This window comes from Enhydra lutris, unplaced genomic scaffold, assembly GCF_002288905.1.
Source record: "Enhydra lutris kenyoni isolate GAN:26980312 unplaced genomic scaffold, ASM228890v2 scaffoldscaffold37, whole genome shotgun sequence".
Lineage (NCBI taxonomy): Eukaryota > Metazoa > Chordata > Mammalia > Carnivora > Mustelidae > Enhydra > Enhydra lutris.
In genome coordinates, this window is record NW_019154121.1 from 29,509,822 (window position 1) to 29,534,508 (window position 24,687).

At 58.0% G+C, this 24,687-nt stretch overlaps 1 protein-coding gene across 1 annotated transcript in view; it reads left to right on the plus strand.

Moving 5' to 3' along the window:
* Positions 1–24,687, plus strand: part of LOC111154410 (dipeptidyl peptidase like 6) — a 663,711-nt gene that overhangs the window by 624,160 nt on the left and 14,864 nt on the right. Inside the window, exons 18-19 of the mRNA XM_022513977.1 lie at positions 19,658–19,756; positions 24,112–24,181. Coding sequence (XP_022369685.1) covers positions 19,658–19,756; positions 24,112–24,181 — 169 coding nt within the window. The remainder of the gene's footprint in view (positions 1–19,657; positions 19,757–24,111; positions 24,182–24,687) is intronic.

Genomic DNA, 24,687 nt, shown 5'->3' on the forward strand with positions numbered 1-24,687 from the left:
GCCCAGTCCCTGCTTGTCCTCGGGTTCCCGTGGGCCTGCACGTGAACGCAGGCCTACGTCTTAGGTGCCTCCACATAATGACACAGGCTGTTTATTCTCTTTATAAAATGGGGCAGTGTGCGTGCGGGTGTCCCGCACCGTGAGAGCGTCTGGGAAGAATTCTCCCTGTGCCCACCAGCGCAGGAAGCAGGGGGCAGCTCTCGGTCCGAGAGGTCTCCCGATTCTGCAGGGAAACCAAGCGACCCCCTTCTTATCACCGGTTGGTGGCTGGCTGTGACAAGCCCTCCGCCCGGTCAGCCCCTGAGCCTGGAGGTTGTAGCTGTCGTCTGTATTCTGGGGGACCCGTGAAAAGAGGTTTTTAGAGAAGCACTTCACTGTTTGGGTTCAGGGGTCACAGTTGCTGGTGACTCCCGGGGTCGGGGGGCATGGAACAGGGAATGGAAGGATTCTGCCCGCGGCCTGCCGTCGGCCCACGTGGGGACATCGGGGCGCCTCCCGTGAAGGTGGCGCCTCCCGTGAAGGTGGCACCGCCATGCTGCCAGCTGAGTGCGGGGAGCCAGACGGTGTCTGGGCCGTGCAGATGTGGCTGTGGGGTCCTCTCCGACCACACGTCCTCACAAGCTTGCGCGCCCGGCCGTGGGCGGACCCCGGCTTTCCCACAGCCTGAGCCTCGCTCCGGGGGGAGCTCATCCCGACCCGCCCGTTGCCGCGTCTCTGGTTCTCACTGCAGCCCAGGGTTTTCCGGAACGCGGACGCAGACCCCCGAGGTGGACATAGAATGACTCCGTGGTTGAGCTGGTGGGGGGGGGTCCGCCCCCCAAGAGCAGAAGAGGCGTGTCCATCCCCGTGGGTGAGGACGTCAGGCCCGTACAATGGCTCCTTTTCACGCGTGAGAATCTCGGGTGTCCCTGGGATCCGGCAGCTGACTCGAGCTGCCCAGCAGTGAGATGGCCCGCGCTGCTCCCTGCGTGTGCCCCGTCTGCGGCAGCTCGCCCTCCCCGCCCCTGCACACGTGTCCTCCTGTCCTTTCCGCCCTCGAGCGGCTTTGGGGCCAGACGACGGGGCAAGGGTGAAGTAGGGGGGTCCCCAGTGACTGCGACAGTGCGGGCAGCCTGGCTTCCTGTGAGCGCCAGGGTCACAGCCTCTGACTCCCCATCTTCCTCTTGCCAGTCCCGGCCCTGCCCGTGCCCCATGCCCACGTCCTGCTGGCTGCACAGAATGCCGGGAAATAACTCTGCTGCCGGCTCCGTGCCCCTCGGGTAAAATCAGGAACCCGTGACTGGTGGTGACATCCACTGGGAGCACCACCCCCGGAATCTGAGTGCACGTCCCCCAGAAACGTGTGCCGTCGCAGCCCCAGAGGCTGCAGGTTCAAGGTCGGGATGTGGGCGGGGTGACGGGGTTCCAAGGCTGGGGGAAGGCGGTCCCCCAGCTCCCAGTGGCGGCTGGCAACCATTCTGGCATTCCTGGGCTGGCACAAGGGTCACCGTTCCTCGTCACATGGCCTCCTCGTGTGCGGCCTTGTGTCCAAATCTCCCCTTCCTACAAGGACACCAGTCGTCATGCTGGATTAGGACCCTCGTGGCCTCAGCCCAACTTGTTTCTGCTGCAAAGACCCTGATTCCGAATACGGCCATCGTCAGAGGTACTGGGGGCGAGGACATCAGCATGTTTGAGGGATACAATCCGACATACGACACAGCAGAACGAGGGTTTGTAATTTGCTCCCGTGAAACCCAGGTCGTGGGATCCTTGTCGCTGTCCCGGGAGGAAGCCCATCACCATCGCCCCCGCTTCTGGCCACGCTTCTGGGCGGGAAGAAAGAAAAGAAGGTTGTGTGGGATTTGTTGCATCGAGGCCCAGCGGAGGTCGGCATCATTTCCAGCACACGGGATTCCCTCACGGGGACCCACTGAGATGCCAGAGAGGCCCCGGAAGGAGGGAGACAGGCCGATGGGTGCTAGCAGCCACTGTCACACGAGGAAGGTCGAGGACACAACAGGCTGCCTTTGCCTGTCCCTGAGAGGGGAGTGACTGAGGCCGTACTTACTGGCCGTTTCTGTACAGATCACTCGGCCTGAGCGAGCCCATCAGATACATCCCTGTGCTGGCCTGTGGAGCTACCCTCCGGAGACCCCAGAGGGCAGACAGGTGTGCCCAGTGCCAGAGGGGTCCCTACGAGGGGGTGGACCCCACCCCACCACGGAGGGTTCTCTGACTGCGGCGGGGAGCACCAGCACCCAGCCTGGGGATGCGGGAAGGGAGGAGGAGAGGTGCCACAGCGCGGACCCAGTGGAGGGGAGCGCAGGGGGAGATGAGGGCTTGGGACCCACCCCTACCTGCACTCGTGAGCCCAGAGTCTGCAAGAGGGCACAGAAGACAGAAATGTCCTAACAGACCTAAGCATATAGGAGAAGCCGTGGAGGGCCGTATTTAGTGCCCGGTGGGAGTGGAGGTGGGAGTTCTGGGTGTTTATCTAACCCGGAGTCAAGGTCTCCAAGACCTGAAGGGAGTCATGAGCCTTCATCTAGGGCTCCGAGAAAATCGGCTGCCATCCTTCTAATCTGGTAGGGATTTGAGATTTGGGTTATCTTTGTGATTTTTTTTTTCAAGTCTTCATTTTCCCCACTCTGCTGTAGGAATTCCCAGATTACAAGCGATCTCGGTGTGGAGGGGTAGGAAGGACGAGGGCCGAGTGGTGTTTATTTAACTCACTGGGCATGGGATTGCTGTGCATACGGGGCTCACCGCAGGAAAGAACGGAAACCCGTTTCGTTCTGGGAATCTGAGATTTGGGAGTGAAAAGATATTAGATGACAATGGACGGAACATCTTCATTCCAAGGCTGGAAGGTGCAAGTGGATCTGGGCACAGCGCTCCCTGGAGGGCCTTCCTCACGCCCCGGGTACAGTGGTCTGGGGAGGCAGTGCTCTGTGGGCCTGCCCGCCCCGCAGCCTCTGTGCCCATCCCTCGGGCTCCCTCCGTCTGGGATCGCTGCGGTCATCTCCGTCCCCCGTGTCCTCAGCAGACGCCAGACACACGGCCTCGCTGGTCAGATGCGACACGTCACTCCCGAGGGCTGTGGCGGTCGCAGGGATGGTCGAAGGGCACACAACGCAGTTCCTACTCCTCACCGACAACCCGGGAGGAGGGCGACCCGGCTCGACGTCTCAGATGAACTGAGGCTCTCAGATTGCCAAAGTAACCAACAGCTAACACACTGTTTCTCCTGGAATTCTGATGCATCAAGAGCAAATCATCTGAATTCTCTCGAAAGAGAGAAAAGAAGGAAGAAAGGAAGGCAGAGAAACAGCAAACCACAGTGCACTCCCATTTTTTTTAAAGATGGGGTCAGATGTTCGGATTTTTCAGGTCACGAAGTCAGTCAGTGAATGTGGACGGAAGCCGGCGGTGCGGGCTTCACGTGGATGTTGGGACGTGCAAAGGAATCGAGCAGGAGACCCAAACCCCGGCAGCCCCCAGCCCCTGCCCTGTCCCGGAGGGGGACAGCACGGACAGGCGGGGGTCCTCCTGGGATGTGAGAGCTGGACGCTGCGGGCCGGGGCACACGGCAGAGCCTGCGCCGGAGTTCCAGCCTCTGGTTCTGTCGTGTTGTCGTCATCGTCTAAACCAGATCCTCTGATCACAGCTCCCGAAATCAACGCTGGGTTAGTCTGACTCGGCGCCGAGTCCCTTGCCGTGTTTAAACCTCACGCGTCGGGAAGGCCGTGCTGCCTGGCTGTGTGGACGGAGACGGAATGTGGGCGCTGCGTGTGCACGGCAGTGACAGGAGGGCCCCCCGGCTCTCGGGAAGGTGGCTTTTGGGCACGCTGTGGGAGGCCTGGTCTGCCGGCTAGCGTGCGGCCGGTGCTCGTGGCAGCTCCGGGATCCGAGGACAGAAGCTTTGGGAACGATGCCGGTCCGCTGGAGAGAGGCCCCGGCCAGGTCAGGGCCGCTCGGCACAGCCACCCCAGCTGTGCTCTGCCACGTGAAATGACTGTTTCAGAATTCTTTGTCCTCTCTCGTCCTCCCCGCTGACCCTAGCGCCACCCTGGGGATAGGTGACTTCTTTCCCTTCAGAAAATCTGACCTTGTGAGCAGAGCCTGCGGCCGTGTTCACAGATGTGACTCTGAATTATTTAGAAGCAGTTTCCTGAAGAACGTAATTATGGCTGGGACCCAAGTACACTCATCTGGGGCTTGGGCATTCATACAACTTAGGAGCCGGGACAGAAGAGCCACAAAACCACGGTTACTACGTGGCTGGTGTTACCGTGAGGAGGGCGTACAGCTCGGCGTCGTACCCATAGTCACACACCATCACACACACACAAAACCATAGTCATACCCACAGTCACAGACCATCAAGCCAACATACACACAGTCACACCCACGCACACTCACACTCCACAGTCACACCTATATGCACACAATCACACCCACACCCATAAAGTCACACCCACATGCACACAATGCAGATGTGAAATTAGCGTGAAAAGATATCCCACTTCACACAAAATTTGACAAATCTAATTCAAGAAATACCCAGATAGAATATCTTCCCGTCAGAGTGGAAAAAACACACATTTTTCAGGTATAATAGATCCCCCCATACACTGTAAGTTAGAAAGCTGCTGGAGGTGGTAGACCGCGGTCCCCAGTGTCTCATACATACGCCCATCCCCGGACACCCTCCCCACTGCCACGCGACCCCCAGCTCCCCAGAAGGAGAGCTCCCTCCCATTCGTTGGCCAAAGGCATGAGAGCCAGTGTGACCGACATGCCCAGATGTATCAGGTGTATCAGGGTGTACGACACACCCCGTGTGTGTCCCTCACATGCTGGGGTGAGCCAGCATGTCCCAGACGAGGGCCGGCCCTCCAGCCTGAGTCCCGGAGCACAGACGCCGCATAGGCGCAGACGCAGCAGGACTACCCCGGACGCATTTACCAGGACGTAACATCAGCGAGAAATAAACTTCCACGGTTCGTCAGCACTGAGTGCAGGGGTTTTGTGCTTGAAACCGGCAGCTCATCTGGCGAAAGCTGACCGTCAGACCTTTCAACACAGTATCGCCTCACGGGGACTCACCCTCCCGGCAGACAGTTTTCGCGACGGGTGCGAGGAGCATGAGGGTTTCCCGCAACACCGTTTACAGTAACAAAAAACAGAAGGTAACAGCCTACATTTCCATCAGTAGGGAAGGCACCGAAGAAATGACCATTTGGCCATACAGGGGCACACTACACATCTGTTAGAAATGGTTTCCAGGGGCGCCTGGGTGGCTCAGTGGGTTAAAGCCTCTGCCTTCGGCTCAGGTCAGGATCCCAGGGTCCTGGGATCGAGTCCCGCATCGGGCTCTCTGCTCAGCAGGGAGCCTGCTTCCCCCTCTCTCTCTGCCTGTCTCTCTGCCTACTTGTGACCTCTGTCTGTCAGATAAATAAAATCATTTTAAAAAGAAAAGAAAAGAAATGGTTTCGCAGCTTTTAAAAATTCTTTGCGTAACTGTACGTTACAGCACGACCGTTCTGCACGTGCGTTTTCAGGTAGCAGAGTGTGTTTTCCATTTTGTCCATGTTGGTAGGTATGTAATTGCTCACTCGTGTGCCCTCATCTTGTCTGTGTGAATACCCACTTGTAAGCCCCCCCACCCCGCTCACGGGAGCCGGGCCACGGTTGCCACCCAGAACGGTCTAGGGCGAGCCTCCCTGTGTGCGTGTGCAGGGACGTGTGCGAGACGGTCCAGCCCTCCAGCTGCCCGGCCGTGCTCAGGTCCCAGAGCTGTGCTGACTCGTGCTGCAAACGCGAGCTCACACCCGTGTGGCCTTGCCCTCCGGCTCTGTGTTCCACTCTGTGGGGCCTGAGCTAGGGTTATAAACACCACCATGAGCCGCAAAGGCTTTCTAAGTGTACAGGGGGTGTCAAGTGACCGTTGTCCCTGGGAGGGGAGCTGGCTGCGATCAGGAGAGGGAGGACAGCTGCCCTCAAGTCCATGTTCGATGTTTTATTAAAAAACAAACAAAACTAAGGCAATAGGATGCAAATTTCAGATTTGATCAAGCTGCCAACTTACATGTCAGTGTTTTTATGTTATTTGTGTCTGTTTAGTATATCTGTCCTCGTGTGCGTGTGACCATACAGGAGCGCCTTTGGGCTTTACAGAGGGATTCAGGTCACTTCTGGGAAGTGGGGTCAGCAGGGTGTTGCCCCGTCACGCCTTTCTTTAGTGTTTGCATTCCTTTTAGAAACCTATATCACGTGCATGAATTTGGAACCCTGAAAAGAAATAAAATAAAATAAAATGAAAAAAAAATCGAGGAGGGCTGAGTTTCGGACTGTATGGAGGAGATGAAAGGCTTCATATTCTCAGAACTTGTGTTTTCTCGTCTGTAAAATACAGTTAGAAGCTACTTTGTAGGGCTGCCGTGAGGATGATGAATTATTCATGGTCAACCTCCCGCAGAGTGCCTTTACATAGTAGGAGCTAAATAAATAATAATTGTTTACATTATTAATAAAAGTGTAGGATACGCTCTGTTTGCAAATTTACTCATCCTGAAATATGCAGAGAAAATAGATGTAGTTTCTTTATTTCTCAATAAGTGATCTGTTCTTCCACATGAGCTCCCCACGGGGAAGGATGGATCTTTGAGCCAGCAAACTTAGTTTGATTCAATAATTTAAATGCGCAGCCAGCGTCTCAGTCCCTTGCCCTAAGTGCTGTCTCTTCAGATTTAAACACCTAGACTCTCAGATCCGTGCTGCCCGCCCCCTGGGGAGAGACAGCGTCAGATTTAGCAAATAAAAATGCAGGCCATTAAATTACATTTAATTTCAGGTAAACAACTTTTTTTTTCTTTTTGGTGGTGAGTCCCAAATACTGCGTGGGACATATTCATACTAAAACAAAACAAAACACTCTATTGTTTATCTGAAATTCACATGTAACCAGATACGCTGCATTTTCTTTGGGCAATCCTATGTAGTGGGTGAATGGGGGAGGGGGGCACGCGGTGGCGGGGGAGATAAGGCCCCGGGCCCCCCGGACTTCGGATGTGCACTGGGCAGGGTCTGGGTCCAGTCCCTGGGCTGTGGACAGGCTCTGAGGTCCACGGCTGGTGAGCCCCACGGCTGGTGAGACCCACAGTCTGTCTCTCACCTTAGCCGGGGCCTGGCCGGACCAGCCCCATCCGATGGCTCCTCCGTAGCTCGTGCTCTTTGGGCCCCGGAATGGGACCTCCACTCGGTAGCCACTGCAGTGGGGTCGCTAAGCCCTCAGAATAGTAGGATCCGTGGCGGGTCCCTGGCTCTCACTGGAGCCCCTAGTCATGCGGCCCTGGGGAAGCAGGCACGAAGTTACAATGAGCCTAGGAAAGGTCAACACCAGTCTGTCCTCTCCCCAGACAGTACGTGTCCTCCAGCTCAGACGTGGCCATGAGCTCAGAGTGTCCCCGAGTCCCCAGCCTGAAGCAGAGAGCCAGCAGCACCCTGGCCACGGTGCTCCCGCCGTGGACCTTCCTCCCTCTGCCTTCCTGCGTCCCTTGTCCTCTCTCTGCCTCCACTGTCCCCAGTCCCACAGGGCCAAGGGGCAGGCCTCCCCTGCTCCTCCTCCTGGAGGCCCCGTGGCCACCGCTCAGCACACACTCCATGGATATGTAATCAACACCAGCTATATTCCGGCCGCCAGCAGGAGCGGCAGTAGGAAAGACAGCGCTTCTCGGTCTTACACCTGGTGCCATTAAAGACAAGGACAGTGAGCAAATACAGAAAATCCCCGTCCTAAGGTCCCAGCTTCACGGAACAGGACAGTGAGCTCTCCAAAGGGGGAGGAAGCGGGGGCGGTTAGGGGCTGGCGGCGTGGTCGAGGAGGCTCCCGTTCGGGCAGGTGGAGAAGGCATCTCAGCAGAGACCGGACTGAAGGAAACAGGCAAGCCTGCCAGGTCCAGGGCAGAGGGAGCGGTGGGCACCCTGCAGGACCTGCCCGGGCCCGGCTGGCTGGAGCAGAGTGAATTCGCAAAGAGGGCAGAGCGGAGGTCAGAACGATCGCCTGCCTCTAGCATACTTTCACGATGGTCCAGAAAATAATTCGGAAAGCCCCTTTTGCTCCCTGGACTCTCTCCTTGCTCAAGAGACTAAGGACGTTTGACCACAGCCCGAAGCCACAAAGGCCCCTTTGCCCGGAGCCTGCCCTTCCCTCACCCCTCCAGGCTCTGGGCTCCCCAAAGGCCTTGGAGTCAGGAAGCCGACGTAAGGCAGGGGGTGGACACACAGCCAGACCTCCACACAAGAACCCTGCTGGCTAGTCAGTGTTTGCGAAGCGTCCCAAGAGGCCAGTGGAGAGGCCGACCTCTCCGGGAGAACCTGTCCAGGACGCCACTGGGGTGTCTGTCCTTCCCTCGCACTCAAGGCCCCACCTGGGATTGGCATCAGCACAGGGACCGTGGAGCGAGGGGGAGTGAACCCCGAGATGCTGTTTGGGTATTTCGGCAGTGTGAATACGGGAGTTCGAATCGGCTCCCTTAGGATACTAAGGGCACAAAGTTAGACAGGCAGGGTCCTGGGCACACGCGTGCACAAGCTGGAAGGGAGGCTGGATGCTCCTGTGTTTCAGATGAACTAACGGTCTTCTTTCTGTTTCTTCTCTGGCTTCTCCTCTCTCCCCACTCAGGTCCTGGAGTCCCCACGGTGACAGTGCACAACACGACCGATAAGAGAAGTAAGTGCCTTTTGCTCTTTTCTGGAATCTTCCTGCGCCAGAGAAAGGAAGCCCAAGTTCTGGGGCAGAATCCAGCCACGTGCTCCTATTTGGAGACACAGATGGCACGGTCCTAGCAGTTCAGAGCGACCCCCACAATGGCCAGTGTTGGTCAGTGTGGTGGGCGTTCAGAGCCATGAAGCCAAAAGATGAGCTGAGGCCCGGAGGCCACTGCGGCCGTGCACGGCCGCGTCTGCAACCCAGGCTCCGCAGCCTGGCCCTCCACGGGGGTCAAGTCTCCACAGGCACTTGGAGGTTCGTCTGCCCTTATGGGTGGGGGACATCTTCACGGGACAAGGGGCCTTCCCTGGGGGGCCTCCCAGCACATTTTTGCTTGAAGGGACCCCAGGCAAGTTGACACGCACACCCTTGTGTTTAGTACTCGTGTAATTCAGGTGCATCCCGTCCCAGGCAGACCCTTGTAGAGCTGGGAATGAAGAGAACACGCCCTCAGCACCTCTTTCCTGGTCTACCTCGACCCTGTCCCCAAGGAACCCCACTGCTTCCTCCCTCCTGACCCCCGACGCCCTCCCACGGCGGTACCACTGGCCCTGGCAGGACCCTGCTCTGCCTCCAGACCTCAGGCTCTGAAGGCAGCAGTCACTCTGCCCTTCCCTTGAATATCAAGGCAGCCGGGTGTCCGTGATTCTGATTCCCGGCCTGGGGGTCAGGCGTCGAGCGCCCCTGGCGTGCGGGGGTAAGGAGGGTGGAAGGCGGAGTCTCCCGTGTTCTATTTAGACGCTGGTGAGAAAGTGGCTGAAGTGTTTCAAAGTACGTAAAACAGATTGATTTAAAGAGAGCATTTAGAGAATAATCCCAAATGATGACCGTAGTCCACAAAACTTATCCAGTAATTGCTGGAGACTCAAAAGAGAACACTGGAAATAGATTTTTAAAATCACTTAAAATGCAAGAGAAGTCCAGAAAAGGGCTGTCAGACGGATACGAGACCCACTCAGGACACTTGCGTGGCCATCAGTGGGGAAGTCACTGCGCCGGACTGTCTCTTGTCCTCTCGGGGGTACGGCGTTCTGGGCACCACAGTGCCCGGCCCCGGGCCTCATCTCCGGCACCGCTGGGGAGCCTCCTGGGAGCCTGTGAGGTTTGGGGTCTGCATCACGTGCCCCATAGGGATGGGATGCGACCCGATTATCAGGGCTACACCCCACCCAGCCACAGGCTGCCCACTCTTGTGGGCACAGGGGCTTGGAGAGTACTGGGGAGGCTGCCCGAGGGCTTGGGCCGGATGCCCACCTCAAGGCAGGCCTCTGCGGGGTCGACAGACACAGCCCGGCCTGACAGCCTTGTTTTAAAAAGTGTTCGTGCTCAAATCTCTTTAGCAATGATTTTTCACTTTGAAACATGGAAATATTTCAAAAAGCCTCAACTGGAACACCTTTTTGTCTGAAGAGAATGTGTCCTACTCACTTAGAGGACTTGTTAAAATGTAAGAATTCTATAGAGTGTGAGTGTGTGTGTGAGTGTGTGTGTGTGTGTGTGTGTGAGTGTGTTTATACAACGGAGTGTCCGCCATCAGAAAGAAAGAAACCTTGCCATCTGCGATGACGTGGATGGAACTGGAGGGTAATGTGCTACGTGAACTACGTCCGTCCGAGAAAGACAACGATCGTGTGCTCTCCCTGACATGTAGACTTGAAGAAACAAGACAGAGGATCCCAGGGGAAGGGAGGGAAAGATAAAATCAGATGAAACCAGAGAGGGACACACCGTGAGAGACTGTGAACTCCAGGGAACAAACTGCGGGCTGCTGGAGGGGAGGGGTGGGGGATGGGGTCCCTGGGGGAGCATTGAGGGGGGCTCGTGACGGAACAAGCACTGGGTGTTACCTGCTACTGAAGAATGACGGAATTCTACCCCGGGAGCAAACACACACACAAACAAAAAGTACATAGAAAATCTCCTGATATTTCATGAAGCTTTTTCCTTCTTAAAAACCTGTGGTCTGATGCATGCCGAACAGGGTGTGTGGTCGGTGTCCTTGCCGGACGCTGCCCCATGCTGCAGAGGGTGTCACTCTGGGGGGAGGCTGGGTATGGGGTGCGTGGGACGCTAGGCCCTGTTTTCGAAATGTCCCGTGAATTTATGATTCTTTCAAAATAAACAGCCTTTTTTCTTTGTTAAATCAATAGTAAAAAACACAAAACTATTTCTAGGTGCTTTTTCCCCCCTTTTAAGGAAACTAGGTGTGGCTGTTCAGAAAGGCGTTCGCTTCAACCCTCTGACTTGCTTCTTTGGAGGACGCTGTTAGGGATCCGTCCACATCGGGGTGACGCGGCGCCTGCGTCTGGGGAGGCCTTGTGCCCGGTAGCCACACGCGGGTCCGGCCGCGATCACACGTCCAGGGCTGCTGGGGGCCAGGAGCGCGAGCCCGGGGAGCGAGGCCCAGTCCCTGCTTGTCCTCGGGTTCCCGTGGGCCTGCACGTGAACGCAGGCCTACGTCTTAGGTGCCTCCACATAATGACACAGGCTGTTTATTCTCTTTATAAAATGGGGCAGTGTGCGTGCGGGTGTCCCGCACCGTGAGAGCGTCTGGGAAGAATTCTCCCTGTGCCCACCAGCGCAGGAAGCAGGGGGCAGCTCTCGGTCCGAGAGGTCTCCCGATTCTGCAGGGAAACCAAGCGACCCCCTTCTTATCACCGGTTGGTGGCTGGCTGTGACAAGCCCTCCGCCCGGTCAGCCCCTGAGCCTGGAGGTTGTAGCTGTCGTCTGTATTCTGGGGGACCCGTGAAAAGAGGTTTTTAGAGAAGCACTTCACTGTTTGGGTTCAGGGGTCACAGTTGCTGGTGACTCCCGGGGTCGGGGGGCATGGAACAGGGAATGGAAGGATTCTGCCCGCGGCCTGCCGTCGGCCCACGTGGGGACATCGGGGCGCCTCCCGTGAAGGTGGCGCCTCCCGTGAAGGTGGCACCGCCATGCTGCCAGCTGAGTGCGGGGAGCCAGACGGTGTCTGGGCCGTGCAGATGTGGCTGTGGGGTCCTCTCCGACCACACGTCCTCACAAGCTTGCGCGCCCGGCCGTGGGCGGACCCCGGCTTTCCCACAGCCTGAGCCTCGCTCCGGGGGGAGCTCATCCCGACCCGCCCGTTGCCGCGTCTCTGGTTCTCACTGCAGCCCAGGGTTTTCCGGAACGCGGACGCAGACCCCCGAGGTGGACATAGAATGACTCCGTGGTTGAGCTGGTGGGGGGGGGTCCGCCCCCCAAGAGCAGAAGAGGCGTGTCCATCCCCGTGGGTGAGGACGTCAGGCCCGTACAATGGCTCCTTTTCACGCGTGAGAATCTCGGGTGTCCCTGGGATCCGGCAGCTGACTCGAGCTGCCCAGCAGTGAGATGGCCCGCGCTGCTCCCTGCGTGTGCCCCGTCTGCGGCAGCTCGCCCTCCCCGCCCCTGCACACGTGTCCTCCTGTCCTTTCCGCCCTCGAGCGGCTTTGGGGCCAGACGACGGGGCAAGGGTGAAGTAGGGGGGTCCCCAGTGACTGCGACAGTGCGGGCAGCCTGGCTTCCTGTGAGCGCCAGGGTCACAGCCTCTGACTCCCCATCTTCCTCTTGCCAGTCCCGGCCCTGCCCGTGCCCCATGCCCACGTCCTGCTGGCTGCACAGAATGCCGGGAAATAACTCTGCTGCCGGCTCCGTGCCCCTCGGGTAAAATCAGGAACCCGTGACTGGTGGTGACATCCACTGGGAGCACCACCCCCGGAATCTGAGTGCACGTCCCCCAGAAACGTGTGCCGTCGCAGCCCCAGAGGCTGCAGGTTCAAGGTCGGGATGTGGGCGGGGTGACGGGGTTCCAAGGCTGGGGGAAGGCGGTCCCCCAGCTCCCAGTGGCGGCTGGCAACCATTCTGGCATTCCTGGGCTGGCACAAGGGTCACCGTTCCTCGTCACATGGCCTCCTCGTGTGCGGCCTTGTGTCCAAATCTCCCCTTCCTACAAGGACACCAGTCGTCATGCTGGATTAGGACCCTCGTGGCCTCAGCCCAACTTGTTTCTGCTGCAAAGACCCTGATTCCGAATACGGCCATCGTCAGAGGTACTGGGGGCGAGGACATCAGCATGTTTGAGGGATACAATCCGACATACGACACAGCAGAACGAGGGTTTGTAATTTGCTCCCGTGAAACCCAGGTCGTGGGATCCTTGTCGCTGTCCCGGGAGGAAGCCCATCACCATCGCCCCCGCTTCTGGCCACGCTTCTGGGCGGGAAGAAAGAAAAGAAGGTTGTGTGGGATTTGTTGCATCGAGGCCCAGCGGAGGTCGGCATCATTTCCAGCACACGGGATTCCCTCACGGGGACCCACTGAGATGCCAGAGAGGCCCCGGAAGGAGGGAGACAGGCCGATGGGTGCTAGCAGCCACTGTCACACGAGGAAGGTCGAGGACACAACAGGCTGCCTTTGCCTGTCCCTGAGAGGGGAGTGACTGAGGCCGTACTTACTGGCCGTTTCTGTACAGATCACTCGGCCTGAGCGAGCCCATCAGATACATCCCTGTGCTGGCCTGTGGAGCTACCCTCCGGAGACCCCAGAGGGCAGACAGGTGTGCCCAGTGCCAGAGGGGTCCCTACGAGGGGGTGGACCCCACCCCACCACGGAGGGTTCTCTGACTGCGGCGGGGAGCACCAGCACCCAGCCTGGGGATGCGGGAAGGGAGGAGGAGAGGTGCCACAGCGCGGACCCAGTGGAGGGGAGCGCAGGGGGAGATGAGGGCTTGGGACCCACCCCTACCTGCACTCGTGAGCCCAGAGTCTGCAAGAGGGCACAGAAGACAGAAATGTCCTAACAGACCTAAGCATATAGGAGAAGCCGTGGAGGGCCGTATTTAGTGCCCGGTGGGAGTGGAGGTGGGAGTTCTGGGTGTTTATCTAACCCGGAGTCAAGGTCTCCAAGACCTGAAGGGAGTCATGAGCCTTCATCTAGGGCTCCGAGAAAATCGGCTGCCATCCTTCTAATCTGGTAGGGATTTGAGATTTGGGTTATCTTTGTGATTTTTTTTTTCAAGTCTTCATTTTCCCCACTCTGCTGTAGGAATTCCCAGATTACAAGCGATCTCGGTGTGGAGGGGTAGGAAGGACGAGGGCCGAGTGGTGTTTATTTAACTCACTGGGCATGGGATTGCTGTGCATACGGGGCTCACCGCAGGAAAGAACGGAAACCCGTTTCGTTCTGGGAATCTGAGATTTGGGAGTGAAAAGATATTAGATGACAATGGACGGAACATCTTCATTCCAAGGCTGGAAGGTGCAAGTGGATCTGGGCACAGCGCTCCCTGGAGGGCCTTCCTCACGCCCCGGGTACAGTGGTCTGGGGAGGCAGTGCTCTGTGGGCCTGCCCGCCCCGCAGCCTCTGTGCCCATCCCTCGGGCTCCCTCCGTCTGGGATCGCTGCGGTCATCTCCGTCCCCCGTGTCCTCAGCAGACGCCAGACACACGGCCTCGCTGGTCAGATGCGACACGTCACTCCCGAGGGCTGTGGCGGTCGCAGGGATGGTCGAAGGGCACACAACGCAGTTCCTACTCCTCACCGACAACCCGGGAGGAGGGCGACCCGGCTCGACGTCTCAGATGAACTGAGGCTCTCAGATTGCCAAAGTAACCAACAGCTAACACACTGTTTCTCCTGGAATTCTGATGCATCAAGAGCAAATCATCTGAATTCTCTCGAAAGAGAGAAAAGAAGGAAGAAAGGAAGGCAGAGAAACAGCAAACCACAGTGCACTCCCATTTTTTTTAAAGATGGGGTCAGATGTTCGGATTTTTCAGGTCACGAAGTCAGTCAGTGAATGTGGACGGAAGCCGGCGGTGCGGGCTTCACGTGGATGTTGGGACGTGCAAAGGAATCGAGCAGGAGACCCAAACCCCGGCAGCCCCCAGCCCCTGCCCTGTCCCGGAGGGGGACAGCACGGACAGGCGGGGGTCCTCCTGGGATGTGAGAGCTGGACGCTGCGGGCCGGGGCACACGGCAGAGCCTGCGCCGGAGTTCCAGCCTCTGGTTCTGTCGTGTTGTCGTCATCGTCTAAACCAGATCCTCTGATCACAGCTCCCGAAATCAACGCTGGGTTAGTCTGACTCGGCGCCGAGTCCCTTGCCGTGTTTAAACCTCACGCGTCGGGAAGGCCGTGCTGCCTGGCTGTGTGGACGGAGACGGAATGTGGGCGCTGCGTGTGCACGGCAGTGACAGGAGGGCCCCCCGGCTCTCGGGAAGGTGGCTTTTGGGCACGCTGTGGGAGGCCTGGTCTGCCGGCTAGCGTGCGGCCGGTGCTCGTGGCAGCTCCGGGATCCGAGGACAGAAGCTTTGGGAACGATGCCGGTCCGCTGGAGAGAGGCCCCGGCCAGGTCAGGGCCGCTCGGCACAGCCACCCCAGCTGTGCTCTGCCACGTGAAATGACTGTTTCAGAATTCTTTGTCCTCTCTCGTCCTCCCCGCTGACCCTAGCGCCACCCTGGGGATAGGTGACTTCTTTCCCTTCAGAAAATCTGACCTTGTGAGCAGAGCCTGCGGCCGTGTTCACAGATGTGACTCTGAATTATTTAGAAGCAGTTTCCTGAAGAACGTAATTATGGCTGGGACCCAAGTACACTCATCTGGGGCTTGGGCATTCATACAACTTAGGAGCCGGGACAGAAGAGCCACAAAACCACGGTTACTACGTGGCTGGTGTTACCGTGAGGAGGGCGTACAGCTCGGCTCCTCGGACGCTCCGTCCAGGCCGCGGCCCGGCTACAAGAGGCCCGGACATGCCGGCGGGGCAAGGAGACCCCACCATGGGGCGTGATATCCGGGCGCTCGCTCCTGTGCCTCTCCTTCCCACGGACACACAAGAAGGGCGGCCGCTGCCTTGTCATCCGCAGGTCGGCTGCCCATTGGCTTCTGGCAGATTCTGGTCCCATTTCCCCGAATGCGGCCAAGTGGGGACCCCGCAGTGCCGTGAGCAGCAGGGTCTGGGGCAGCCTGCGGGCCACGGCGCACCCGTCCGCTGAGGTCCAGCCGGGGTGGGGGCAGCCCCTCTGAGCCGGCCCGCGCGCCTGCCGTCTCGCTGTGTCCAGATCTGATAATAGCTAATTCCGCCAAATATTAGAGGGGGCTCACATTTAATTAAGGAGTGGCCATTTGTATGCTCCCGACGGGAGGTCCCCGTGGCCGTGAAGTCAAAAGAAGGGTCCTTCGGGAACACGCCAATCTTCTCCTATTTCCTCTGCTGAGCTCCTGCCTTCTTTGAATGCAATTATGGGAACAAATAAAATGGCTTAACTCAACCCCCCCGTGGGCCAGCCAGCTCTCTGCTGATAAAACCAGCTGTGTGGGCAATCATTAAATGAGAAATCTAATATTTAACTAAATTTAATAGTCTGTTGCTTTGGTGCTTCTGTGAAGGGTGGGATTTCGGGGCAGAGGCGAGCTATTCAGACAGAGTCCACGGGGTCTGTGCTCCGTTCGAATATCACGTGTCCCCCACTCGAAGCCGGAGCTTCGGGGTCCAGGAGTGGGAGGGCTGTTCCCGCGGCGAGCATGTGTTCTCCGTAACTCCAGGCAAGCTGAGCTCGGTGGGCAGCAAACACACTGCAACCTACGTGTGAAATTTCTCCTTCAGGATCGGTGTTAGAGGTTGCTGAGTGATGTCAGAAGTACCGGATCCAGGGGCGCCTGGGGGGCTCAGTCGTTAAGCGTCTGCCTCCGGCTCAGGTCATGATCCCAGCGTCCTGGGATCGAGTCCCGCGTCGGGCTCCTTGCTCCACAGGGAGCCTTCTTCTCCCTCTGCCACTCTGTCTGCCTGTGCACTCTCTCTCTCTCTCTCTTTCTCTGACAAATAAATAAATAAAAAATCTTTAAAAAAAAAAAAAAGAAAGAAAGAAAGAAATACCAGATCCAAACGCGCACACGGCGAGACGAGCATAATAACCCGTGAGAGGCTCTGTAGGTTCTTCCGTTTCGGAAGCCGGTGGTCCAGGCTGGCCTCGCCACCAGCAGACTTCCCCGACGGAGACTGGGGCCTGCTCCCTAGGAGCGTGCTGCTGCCTCTTGGGAGCTGTGGCCCACCTTTGTTCCCATTAGTGCCTGCTAATTGCCCTCGTCCAGTTTGACCCATGTGTATACACTTGGCCTAAAAGGATGGCGGGCTCTTCGATGACCCCGGGAGACCTGAGCACTGGCTCTGCAGTGAGCACAGGTCTGGGCAGCGTCCGTGAATTGCCTCCTGATCCAGGCGTTAACTCAGTATTGACTCGCGTTTGTCACGAGTCCTTCCAGTGCTGTACACTTTCCGGTCGGTGTAATGAAGTGTGCTTCGGTTCTGTTGCCGGGGACGGGGGAGGCGGGGAAGCCTCCAGTGGTGTCAACTCTTACTGCTCGAGAGGCCTGAAACACGCAGGAGGAACCCCCCATCCCACCCAGGCCCCCGCAGCTTCCTGTCCAGCGGAGTCCGTCTTGGGGCCGTGGAAACGGGGCCATGGGAAAACAGGGAGAAAGACTGGGGTGGAAACCCAGACTCAGCTTCAGGGGAGATAACGTCATTTCTGGAGTATGGATTGGATTTCCACATCTACTCAGGTGACTGGAAATTCGTGTGGTTTGTCTCTGGGATGGGACTGAGCACTGAAGCCTTGGGTGCTTGAGGTCAGGGAAAGGCAGTCGGGCAAATGACCACAACCCTTACAGTTGTGTTCAGAGCAGGTACCCAAGCTGGGCTTCTATTTGTGGATGCCATGTTTGGCCTGAGGGAGGAGCCAGCAAAGAAAGTTCTAGTCATGGGGATCAGTGACTGTGCCAAGGTCCTGTGGCAGCAGAGACTTGGGAAAATGTGATTTTCCTCCTCTCTGCAGAGCTGCCTTCTAGACTTCCTGCCCTACCATTGGGACGAGAACACAAATAAGAAATAGTTCCTGTCTCCTAACCAGCTCCTCTCCCCTGACAGTGCCCTCCCACAACACTGTTAAAGGGCTGAGGGCACTAAATGAGATTTATTTATTTATTATTTTAGAGAGAGAAAGAGAGAACACAGCGGGGAGGAAGGGGCAGGGAGAGGGAGAGAATCTCCACCTAGCGCAGAGCCAGATGTGGGGCTCGATCTCACCACCCCGAGATCATCATGACTTGGGCCAAAATCAAGAATTGGACACTCAAAAAATTGAGCCCCCCCTGGGCACCCCACGGATGAGGGCATTTAGACTCAGCAAAAGTGAGTGCTATGTGGGCTCTCTGAGGAGTCCAGGCAGGGGTGTGGGGCAGGCCGAGGGGCACCCCCGCCACCCTGGGCCAGCGCCCCTGCCCCGACTTGTGTGCGTGACCCCGAGGTACAGTGTGCCCTCTCTCAGCCCATCTCCAGGTCTCAGAGTTCAGGTCGTCTGCCTAGACCTCCCGGTATATCCCTTGCGGACACAGTGTCCAGACCCACTGTCCACAAAGGACACCGTCTCTTGCCTGCCACACGATGTTCAGAATCTTCCATGGTTTGGGTCCAGCTTAAGGTTTTTTTTATTTTTAACTCTCCCTATTTGAAAACGAGCATTACCGTTTCCCCCACTCCCCTTTTCATCAAAGCTTAATTTTCAAATACGTGTCCAGCAACTTGTAAAACATTTTTGGTTCTGTCTGTTTGCTCATCACTGTTCTGGAACTGTCCCTGTCCACGGGCAGCCGCGGGACTTGGCCGGCCCCGCTCACAGACCCTCAGATCCCTGGTGGCCGCGTGTCCTTCAGAGAAAACCACTCGGCGCCCGAGTCCCCTGATTCTGGGCCATATTGGGCCTCCATGCGCCGTCTTGGAGTGACTCAGGGTCTGTTGTTCTGAACGGGAGTTGTTATGGGAAGATTCCCCGTTCCCGGAGCGCTGCTTGTGGTGTGAGTTCACTCGGGAAAGTATTCATGAGTGTTTCAGAGCTATTTCAGGAGCCAGAGCTGGAGCTCCTTGACGAAAGATTTCCATTTCTAGTGGGCCACTAGGTGTCCCCATATGTGGGCTCAACATGAGAAAGGAAACGGGAGGCCGGGTGGTTTTTGTTACAGAGCAGATGGTGACGGAGGAGGAAGGGCCTTTGCAGCAGGAAATCGGTGAAGTGGGCTGACGAGGGGCGTCCATGCTCCTGGGGAAACACCGCCGGGACTCACTTGCCTGTGAGGACCCAGCCCAGGCTATACCGTCTCCTGCTAATTTGGAGGGAAAAGGGCCGGTCCCACTGTGCTGTGCCCTGTGGCCCCCAACAGCTGGTAGGGACATCCAGATTAGGGTGTCCTAAACCAGATCACATCATGAGTCGGATAAGAGATCGGAATCCACTTTTCCTACAAAATTTGAATGAAGAGCACACTCCAGCCTCCACCCTCCTTGCCTTCTGTGGTTATCGTGGCCACTGCATTTGGAAGGTCATCGTCCTAACAGATATGTGATGTTGGTTTTCTGAAATCAGCAGTTTGGGGATGAAACAAACCCAGACCAGGACGCCTGGGTGGCTCACTCGGTGAAGCGTCTGCCTTTGGCTCAGGTCATGATCCCCGGGTCCTGGGATCAAGCCCCGCATCGGGCTTCATGCTCAGCGGGGAACCTGATTCTCCCTCTCCCACTCCCCCTGCTTATGCTCTCTCTCTCTCAAATAAATAAAATCTTAAAAAAAATAAATACCCAGACCTATACATGGGAGTGAGCGGTGCCATGGGAACGACAACCTGCGGGCGGTGGAGGGTCTACCTGAGACGGTGGAAAGAATCCTCCACCTGCCCAAGCCCCTGACCTGAGGACAAGGTGTCCCCCTTGTCTCAGTTTCCTGGTCTGCACAAAAGAAATAACAACCATCCCCTCCGGGCCTGATGTAGGAAATCGCGGGCTGACCCGCAGGAAAGCCGGTGGCTTCAGTAAATGATCGCTGAGTCTGAATGTGTCGTTTCTCTTTCTCTCTTAGAAATGTTTGATCTAGAAACAAATGAGCGTGTACAGAAGGCCGTGCGTGACCGACAGATGCCCAAAGTGGAATACAGGAAGGTCGAGGTTGATGATTACAGTAAGTGCCGCGTTGTCCTCCTGCGAGGGGAAGCCCGGAGGCTGGCAGGGGACTGCTGTGCCCTGAGGCTCCCCCACGCCCCACTTCCCGGCCTCCTGGCTGGAAATGCGTCCCAGCCCGCGCGGGGGCAGACTCAGGCTGGGCTCGTGGGGGAGCGCATCCTGCCCTGGGCCTACTGTGCTCAGAACCAAGACACCCCTGGGGCAACAGACCAAAAAAACAGGGGAGCATGGATTTCTGTCCTCAAGAGGCTGACAGTAAATAAGGTCCCAGGCCAAAATTCTCTCCTTTGGGGGGAAACAAGTCATGACACCATCCAGAGGAAACATCCTTCCTCTGGAAATTTCTTTTCTGTTCGTCTGATGTTTTCCTGCTTCATCGTCTAAGCTCTCGGTGATGCTCATGGGTCGAGGAGGCGTCCTTGCGACGGGAGAGATGGTCCCACAAAGGACTGGTGTGCCGTCACACCTGAAAGCGCCCAGCACTTGGCCTTTCCTTGTGTCCCTCTTTGTCTTCAGCTGTCCCTTCTCTTTACGAGCACAGGTGCTGTGCTGGATCCCCGGACCCCTGGCCGGAAGCGGACTCCTGTCTCCAGGAGGGAAGCAGAGTCCTCATAGCCTCACTCTCCCTCCCTAGAGAGGGCCGCCCGGGTCAACCCAGCCCACCCTGGCAGCCTCACTGCTGCCAGATGTTCGCCCTTGGAAAACCCATGTACACAACGCCCCCAAACACGTCTTTACCCCAGAGCTGTCCCTGCTTTGGGAGACAGCACTCTTCTCTCAAACAAGATAGGCTCCAACCTTCATTCAGCTCTGTCCACCCATCACTCAGCTTCTCAAATAGCTTTCCTCTCCTGGGCTGACACGGCCAGACTGACCGTCACTGCTGGATTTCTTTGTTGAAGATGAGTAGGTCACCAGGGGTCGACGGAGAGGGTTGAGATGGAGGAATGATGTCTGAACTGCAGGGGTGGGGGCTGGGGTCATTGTGCCCCTGCCCTCGTTGGCCGCCCTAGCCCATCCCTGGAGGCTCCTTCCCTACCTGCTCCCTTACAGAAGGGCAGTGGCTCCTCACCTGGGCCAGCAGGCCCAGGGGCATTATTAAGCATCCCCTTGTAAGAAAAACACAGCGACCTGACAGTCTGTGACCTCCCAAGGTTAGAAGCCCAGGCTCACCCCCATGAAGCAGAAGCAGAGTGACCAGACAGTGTATATGGCAGAGAAATGGCCGGGAGTTCAGGACAGCACGAGTGGGCTGACGTCACCTGAAGGTTCCCAGGAAGGTGGGACTAGGACAGTCCTTGGAGTGGGCTTTACGGTAGCCACAGGAGCGGAGAGTGCTGTCCGGGAGGGAGCAGCACGAGCCGGCGCTCACTGAGGGGAGAGTCAGGAGCCTGACCTGGACTCACGCCTGGGGGAGAGTCCCCACGTGTCAGCGGACCCACAGGGACCGCTCACTCAGAAGCACCTTCCGTCCATCCATAGGCTGCCGGCCAAAACTCCCTGGTCCTATCAGTGGGCCCTGCGGAGTCTGTTAGAGCTTGTCTCCACGGTGCTAGAGATGAGGTGGGGTTACGCACTCACTTCTGAAAATCAAGAAATACAGTACATGCCAAATCCTGGCCCCTGCCTCTGGGCCCCGAGGCTTTCTCTTTTAAAAGACCCCAAAGGTGATCCTTCTGACGAGGGAGACGATGAAGGAGATGAATGGGGAAGGAGAAGAAACAAACTGGAAAACAACACATTTGCCCCCACCGGGAGATGTGGTGAGGGCCCTGGGGGTCTCTTGCCACAGGTCCAAGGGTCACTCCCACCACATCCCTGCCCGCTGAGTTTCTCCTGGGTCTCCACGAGATGCGCTCAGATTCCACAGGACCCACTCGGCCCAGAGCCACGGGCAGCTTTGGGCGTCCAGGCAGAGGCAGGCCCAGCAGGGGGCGCTCAGGCAGCGGCAAGCCCCGCGGGGGGCGTCCAGGGAGCTGCGGGCCCAGCGTGGGCGCCCAGGCAGGCTGATTGGCCAGAGCAAGAAGAGCAGTAAACCAAAAGGACGTAGACACGCAGACTACGTTGTGCACAGATGCCTCCATCAGGGCTCAGGGGAAGCGGCAGAGCTGAGAACGAGGGGGCAAGATGCTCCCAAGACCAGCAGAGCATGAGGACACACAGGAGCCGTGGGAATCCCGGCTCTGATGGCGATCGGAAGACACAGGGACACACCAGCAAGAAGCACGGGCGTGTGGCCCGGGGTGACACCAAGCTCCTGATGGATTCCCCCGGGGTCTCGGCTTGTTTGTCTTAAATCCCACCCCTGTCCCTGCTGCTCCGTGAAGAGAGCTACACTGGGCAGATCGGGGGAACCCGCATATGGAGGGCCCGTCAGGGACTCCGCCTACCACAGGAGCAGGTCAGAGGAAAATCTGGGCGGCCCCCGCAGAGCGCAGCTGGGCAAGGTCCACACGGACCCTGGCGTCCAGTTACTCAGAACAGACTCAAATTCATGAGAACCTTAAACAAACTGCGTGTTTCTTGGTGCCATGTTCTTCTGTAGGGAAGAACCAAACGGCAGGAAAACAGCAGGATGATTTTAAATTGATGGGGGGTGGGTGAATGATGGAGGGAGGGAGGGACGGAAGGACAGAAGGATGGCAGGACGGCTGAATAAATAGGTGAGCAATGTCCACGCTTTGGTTCCGACCCCGTTACCTCCCAGGTCTGTCCACAGACCTCGAGACAGGCTCCAACATTTCTAGGCCCCGGTGCAACATGACAGCACGGGGTTCATCGTTCACGCTTACTCCCACTGCACACCACAGGGTCCTTGCCCAGGCTGTGCAGCCGGCCTGGAGGCCCTCCGTGGTCAGACTTCAACTTCCTGCCCCACCCCCAACCCCGGCAGTACTTTTTCTGGAACATACCGTCAGATTTTCCCATGTCCGTTGCTTCCTATCGCAGCCAGCGAGGCCAGATCGTATTTCTTTACAAAATTCTTCATCTCCTGGGCCTGCTGCCCTCCTTCTCCACGCCAATGCACACACGCTATCCCAGCAGTTTCCCAAATCCTAACACCATCCCCTCCGAAAATGCAGACAAAGACCTTTAGAAACAAATCATCAACTCTCCCACCCTTGCCATTGGAGTTCCTCCCCGTGCAAGGTTTCCTTGCTAGGTGGGTGGGAACGCAGGTGCTAGGAAATAGGCGTGTGCGGGGACTGTCACCTGAATGTCACCCCTCTGGGGTCACAGTCTGCAAGACGTTTTCCTCCCGACCTGTCTGGTTATGTTTTATTTTTTCATTTCATGCCACTGGAGGCTCAGGCTCTCCTTCGGGAAACAGTCCGTCTTCAGGAAGGGCTCCCGGCCCTGTATGTATCAGTCGTGGCCGAGGTCGCCCGCGGACTCATCAGCGGCAGAGCGCAGCCCAGACCATGTTTTATGGATGTTGCATGATAAAGTCAGACGCCTGCCTCTCTGCACGTCCCTGGGCCATTGATCCAATTTGCAAGCCATTAACATTCAGCCGGAATCAGTAATGAGTGCCTGGTCGGAGCCGGCGTCTGAGCCCGCCCCCCAGCCTGGGATGTATCCGTAGTAATCGTGGTGAAAAAGCTACTAATTCCAATTTGATTGCTAATCTGGGCTGTAGTCGACATCAATAAACAATTTCTAACTTGGGCAGGAAGGTGTGTTTGGGGGGAGGGGGACAGAAGAAACTGGTATGGGAGCCCCCTCCCTCCCACACGGGGTCTGCGGCTGCCAGGCCAAGATCTGAAGGAGCTCGCGCCACAACCCCCTCGCCTCCGCTCTCGCTGTCCCCTGGTGGTGGCTTTGCGGGCAGTCAGGTGGCCGGCACCAACCTGCACACGGCGGGGCCGCCCCGGCTCCCAGCCTCGCCCTCTGGGCGGCCGCCCGCGCCCCGCTGTCATCCTGTCCCCATCCCCGTGGCCCCCCGACGTCCGTCCCCACTCAACTGTGTGTCTTGGCACCGCTGCGGGCACAGACACGTGGCGTCCTTGCGATTTCATTTCTCCCAGCCTGGAATCCGGCTGTGGACAAGGGTTTGCGGCCTTCCAGGCTTCTCTGGGTTTCGGCACCCTGTTTGCAAGCTTGGGTTTAAGCTTCAGCTGGAGAAGCTCAGTGTCGAGGTGGCTGGGCGATCTGCCTGAGGTCACTCAGCAGGCCAGAGTCACTGAGGTAGAAGGGCCAGCCCCGGGGCTGTGGGGGGACCCACCCAAGTCCCCTCCAGAGTGTCCTTCTCCCAGGCCTCCGTGGCACTCCATGGCACGCCGTGGCCAGCGCCCCTTCCTTCCCGGGGCGCGCTGCCCCTGACGTGCCGCCCTGTGTTCTGTTTGTGCCTAGACTTGCCCGTCCAGATCCTCAAGCCGGCGACCTTCACCGACACCGCCCACTACCCCTTGCTGCTGGTGGTGTGAGTACCGTCGCCGCCGCCTCGGGGTGCTGGCCTGGGGACCCAGTGACACCGTGGGGACCCAAACGGAACCCTTGAAAGACGAGCGTGAGGAAGGAGGCTGGAGAGCAGATGGGGACGCGGGCCAGGCCACCTCCAGCACTCAGGCCCGGCGAGCACAGGCGGGGGCCGCACCCTCACCGCGGTCCCTCGTGGTCCGAGGCCCGAGCAGGTCTTCCCGGGCGGGCGGCAGCACCGTGGCTGTGAACAGGCTCGGCCGGGCGGGGCTGGGGACGCTGGGCTGGGAGCCCCGACGGGCGCGGGACGAGGCCCCCGAGGGCTCACGTCCCGCAGGTGGCGCAGGCCAAGTGCAGGGTTCACGCGGGCGCGCGAGGGGTTTTTAAGGGCAGACGCCACCCAGATGTGCGACACGCGCTCTCTCCGCCTCCGTGTGCTCTCTCGGGGCGCGGAGCATGCGGGGGCTGAGCTCAGCCACGGCCTCCCGGGAGCAGCCCTCACGCGCTTAC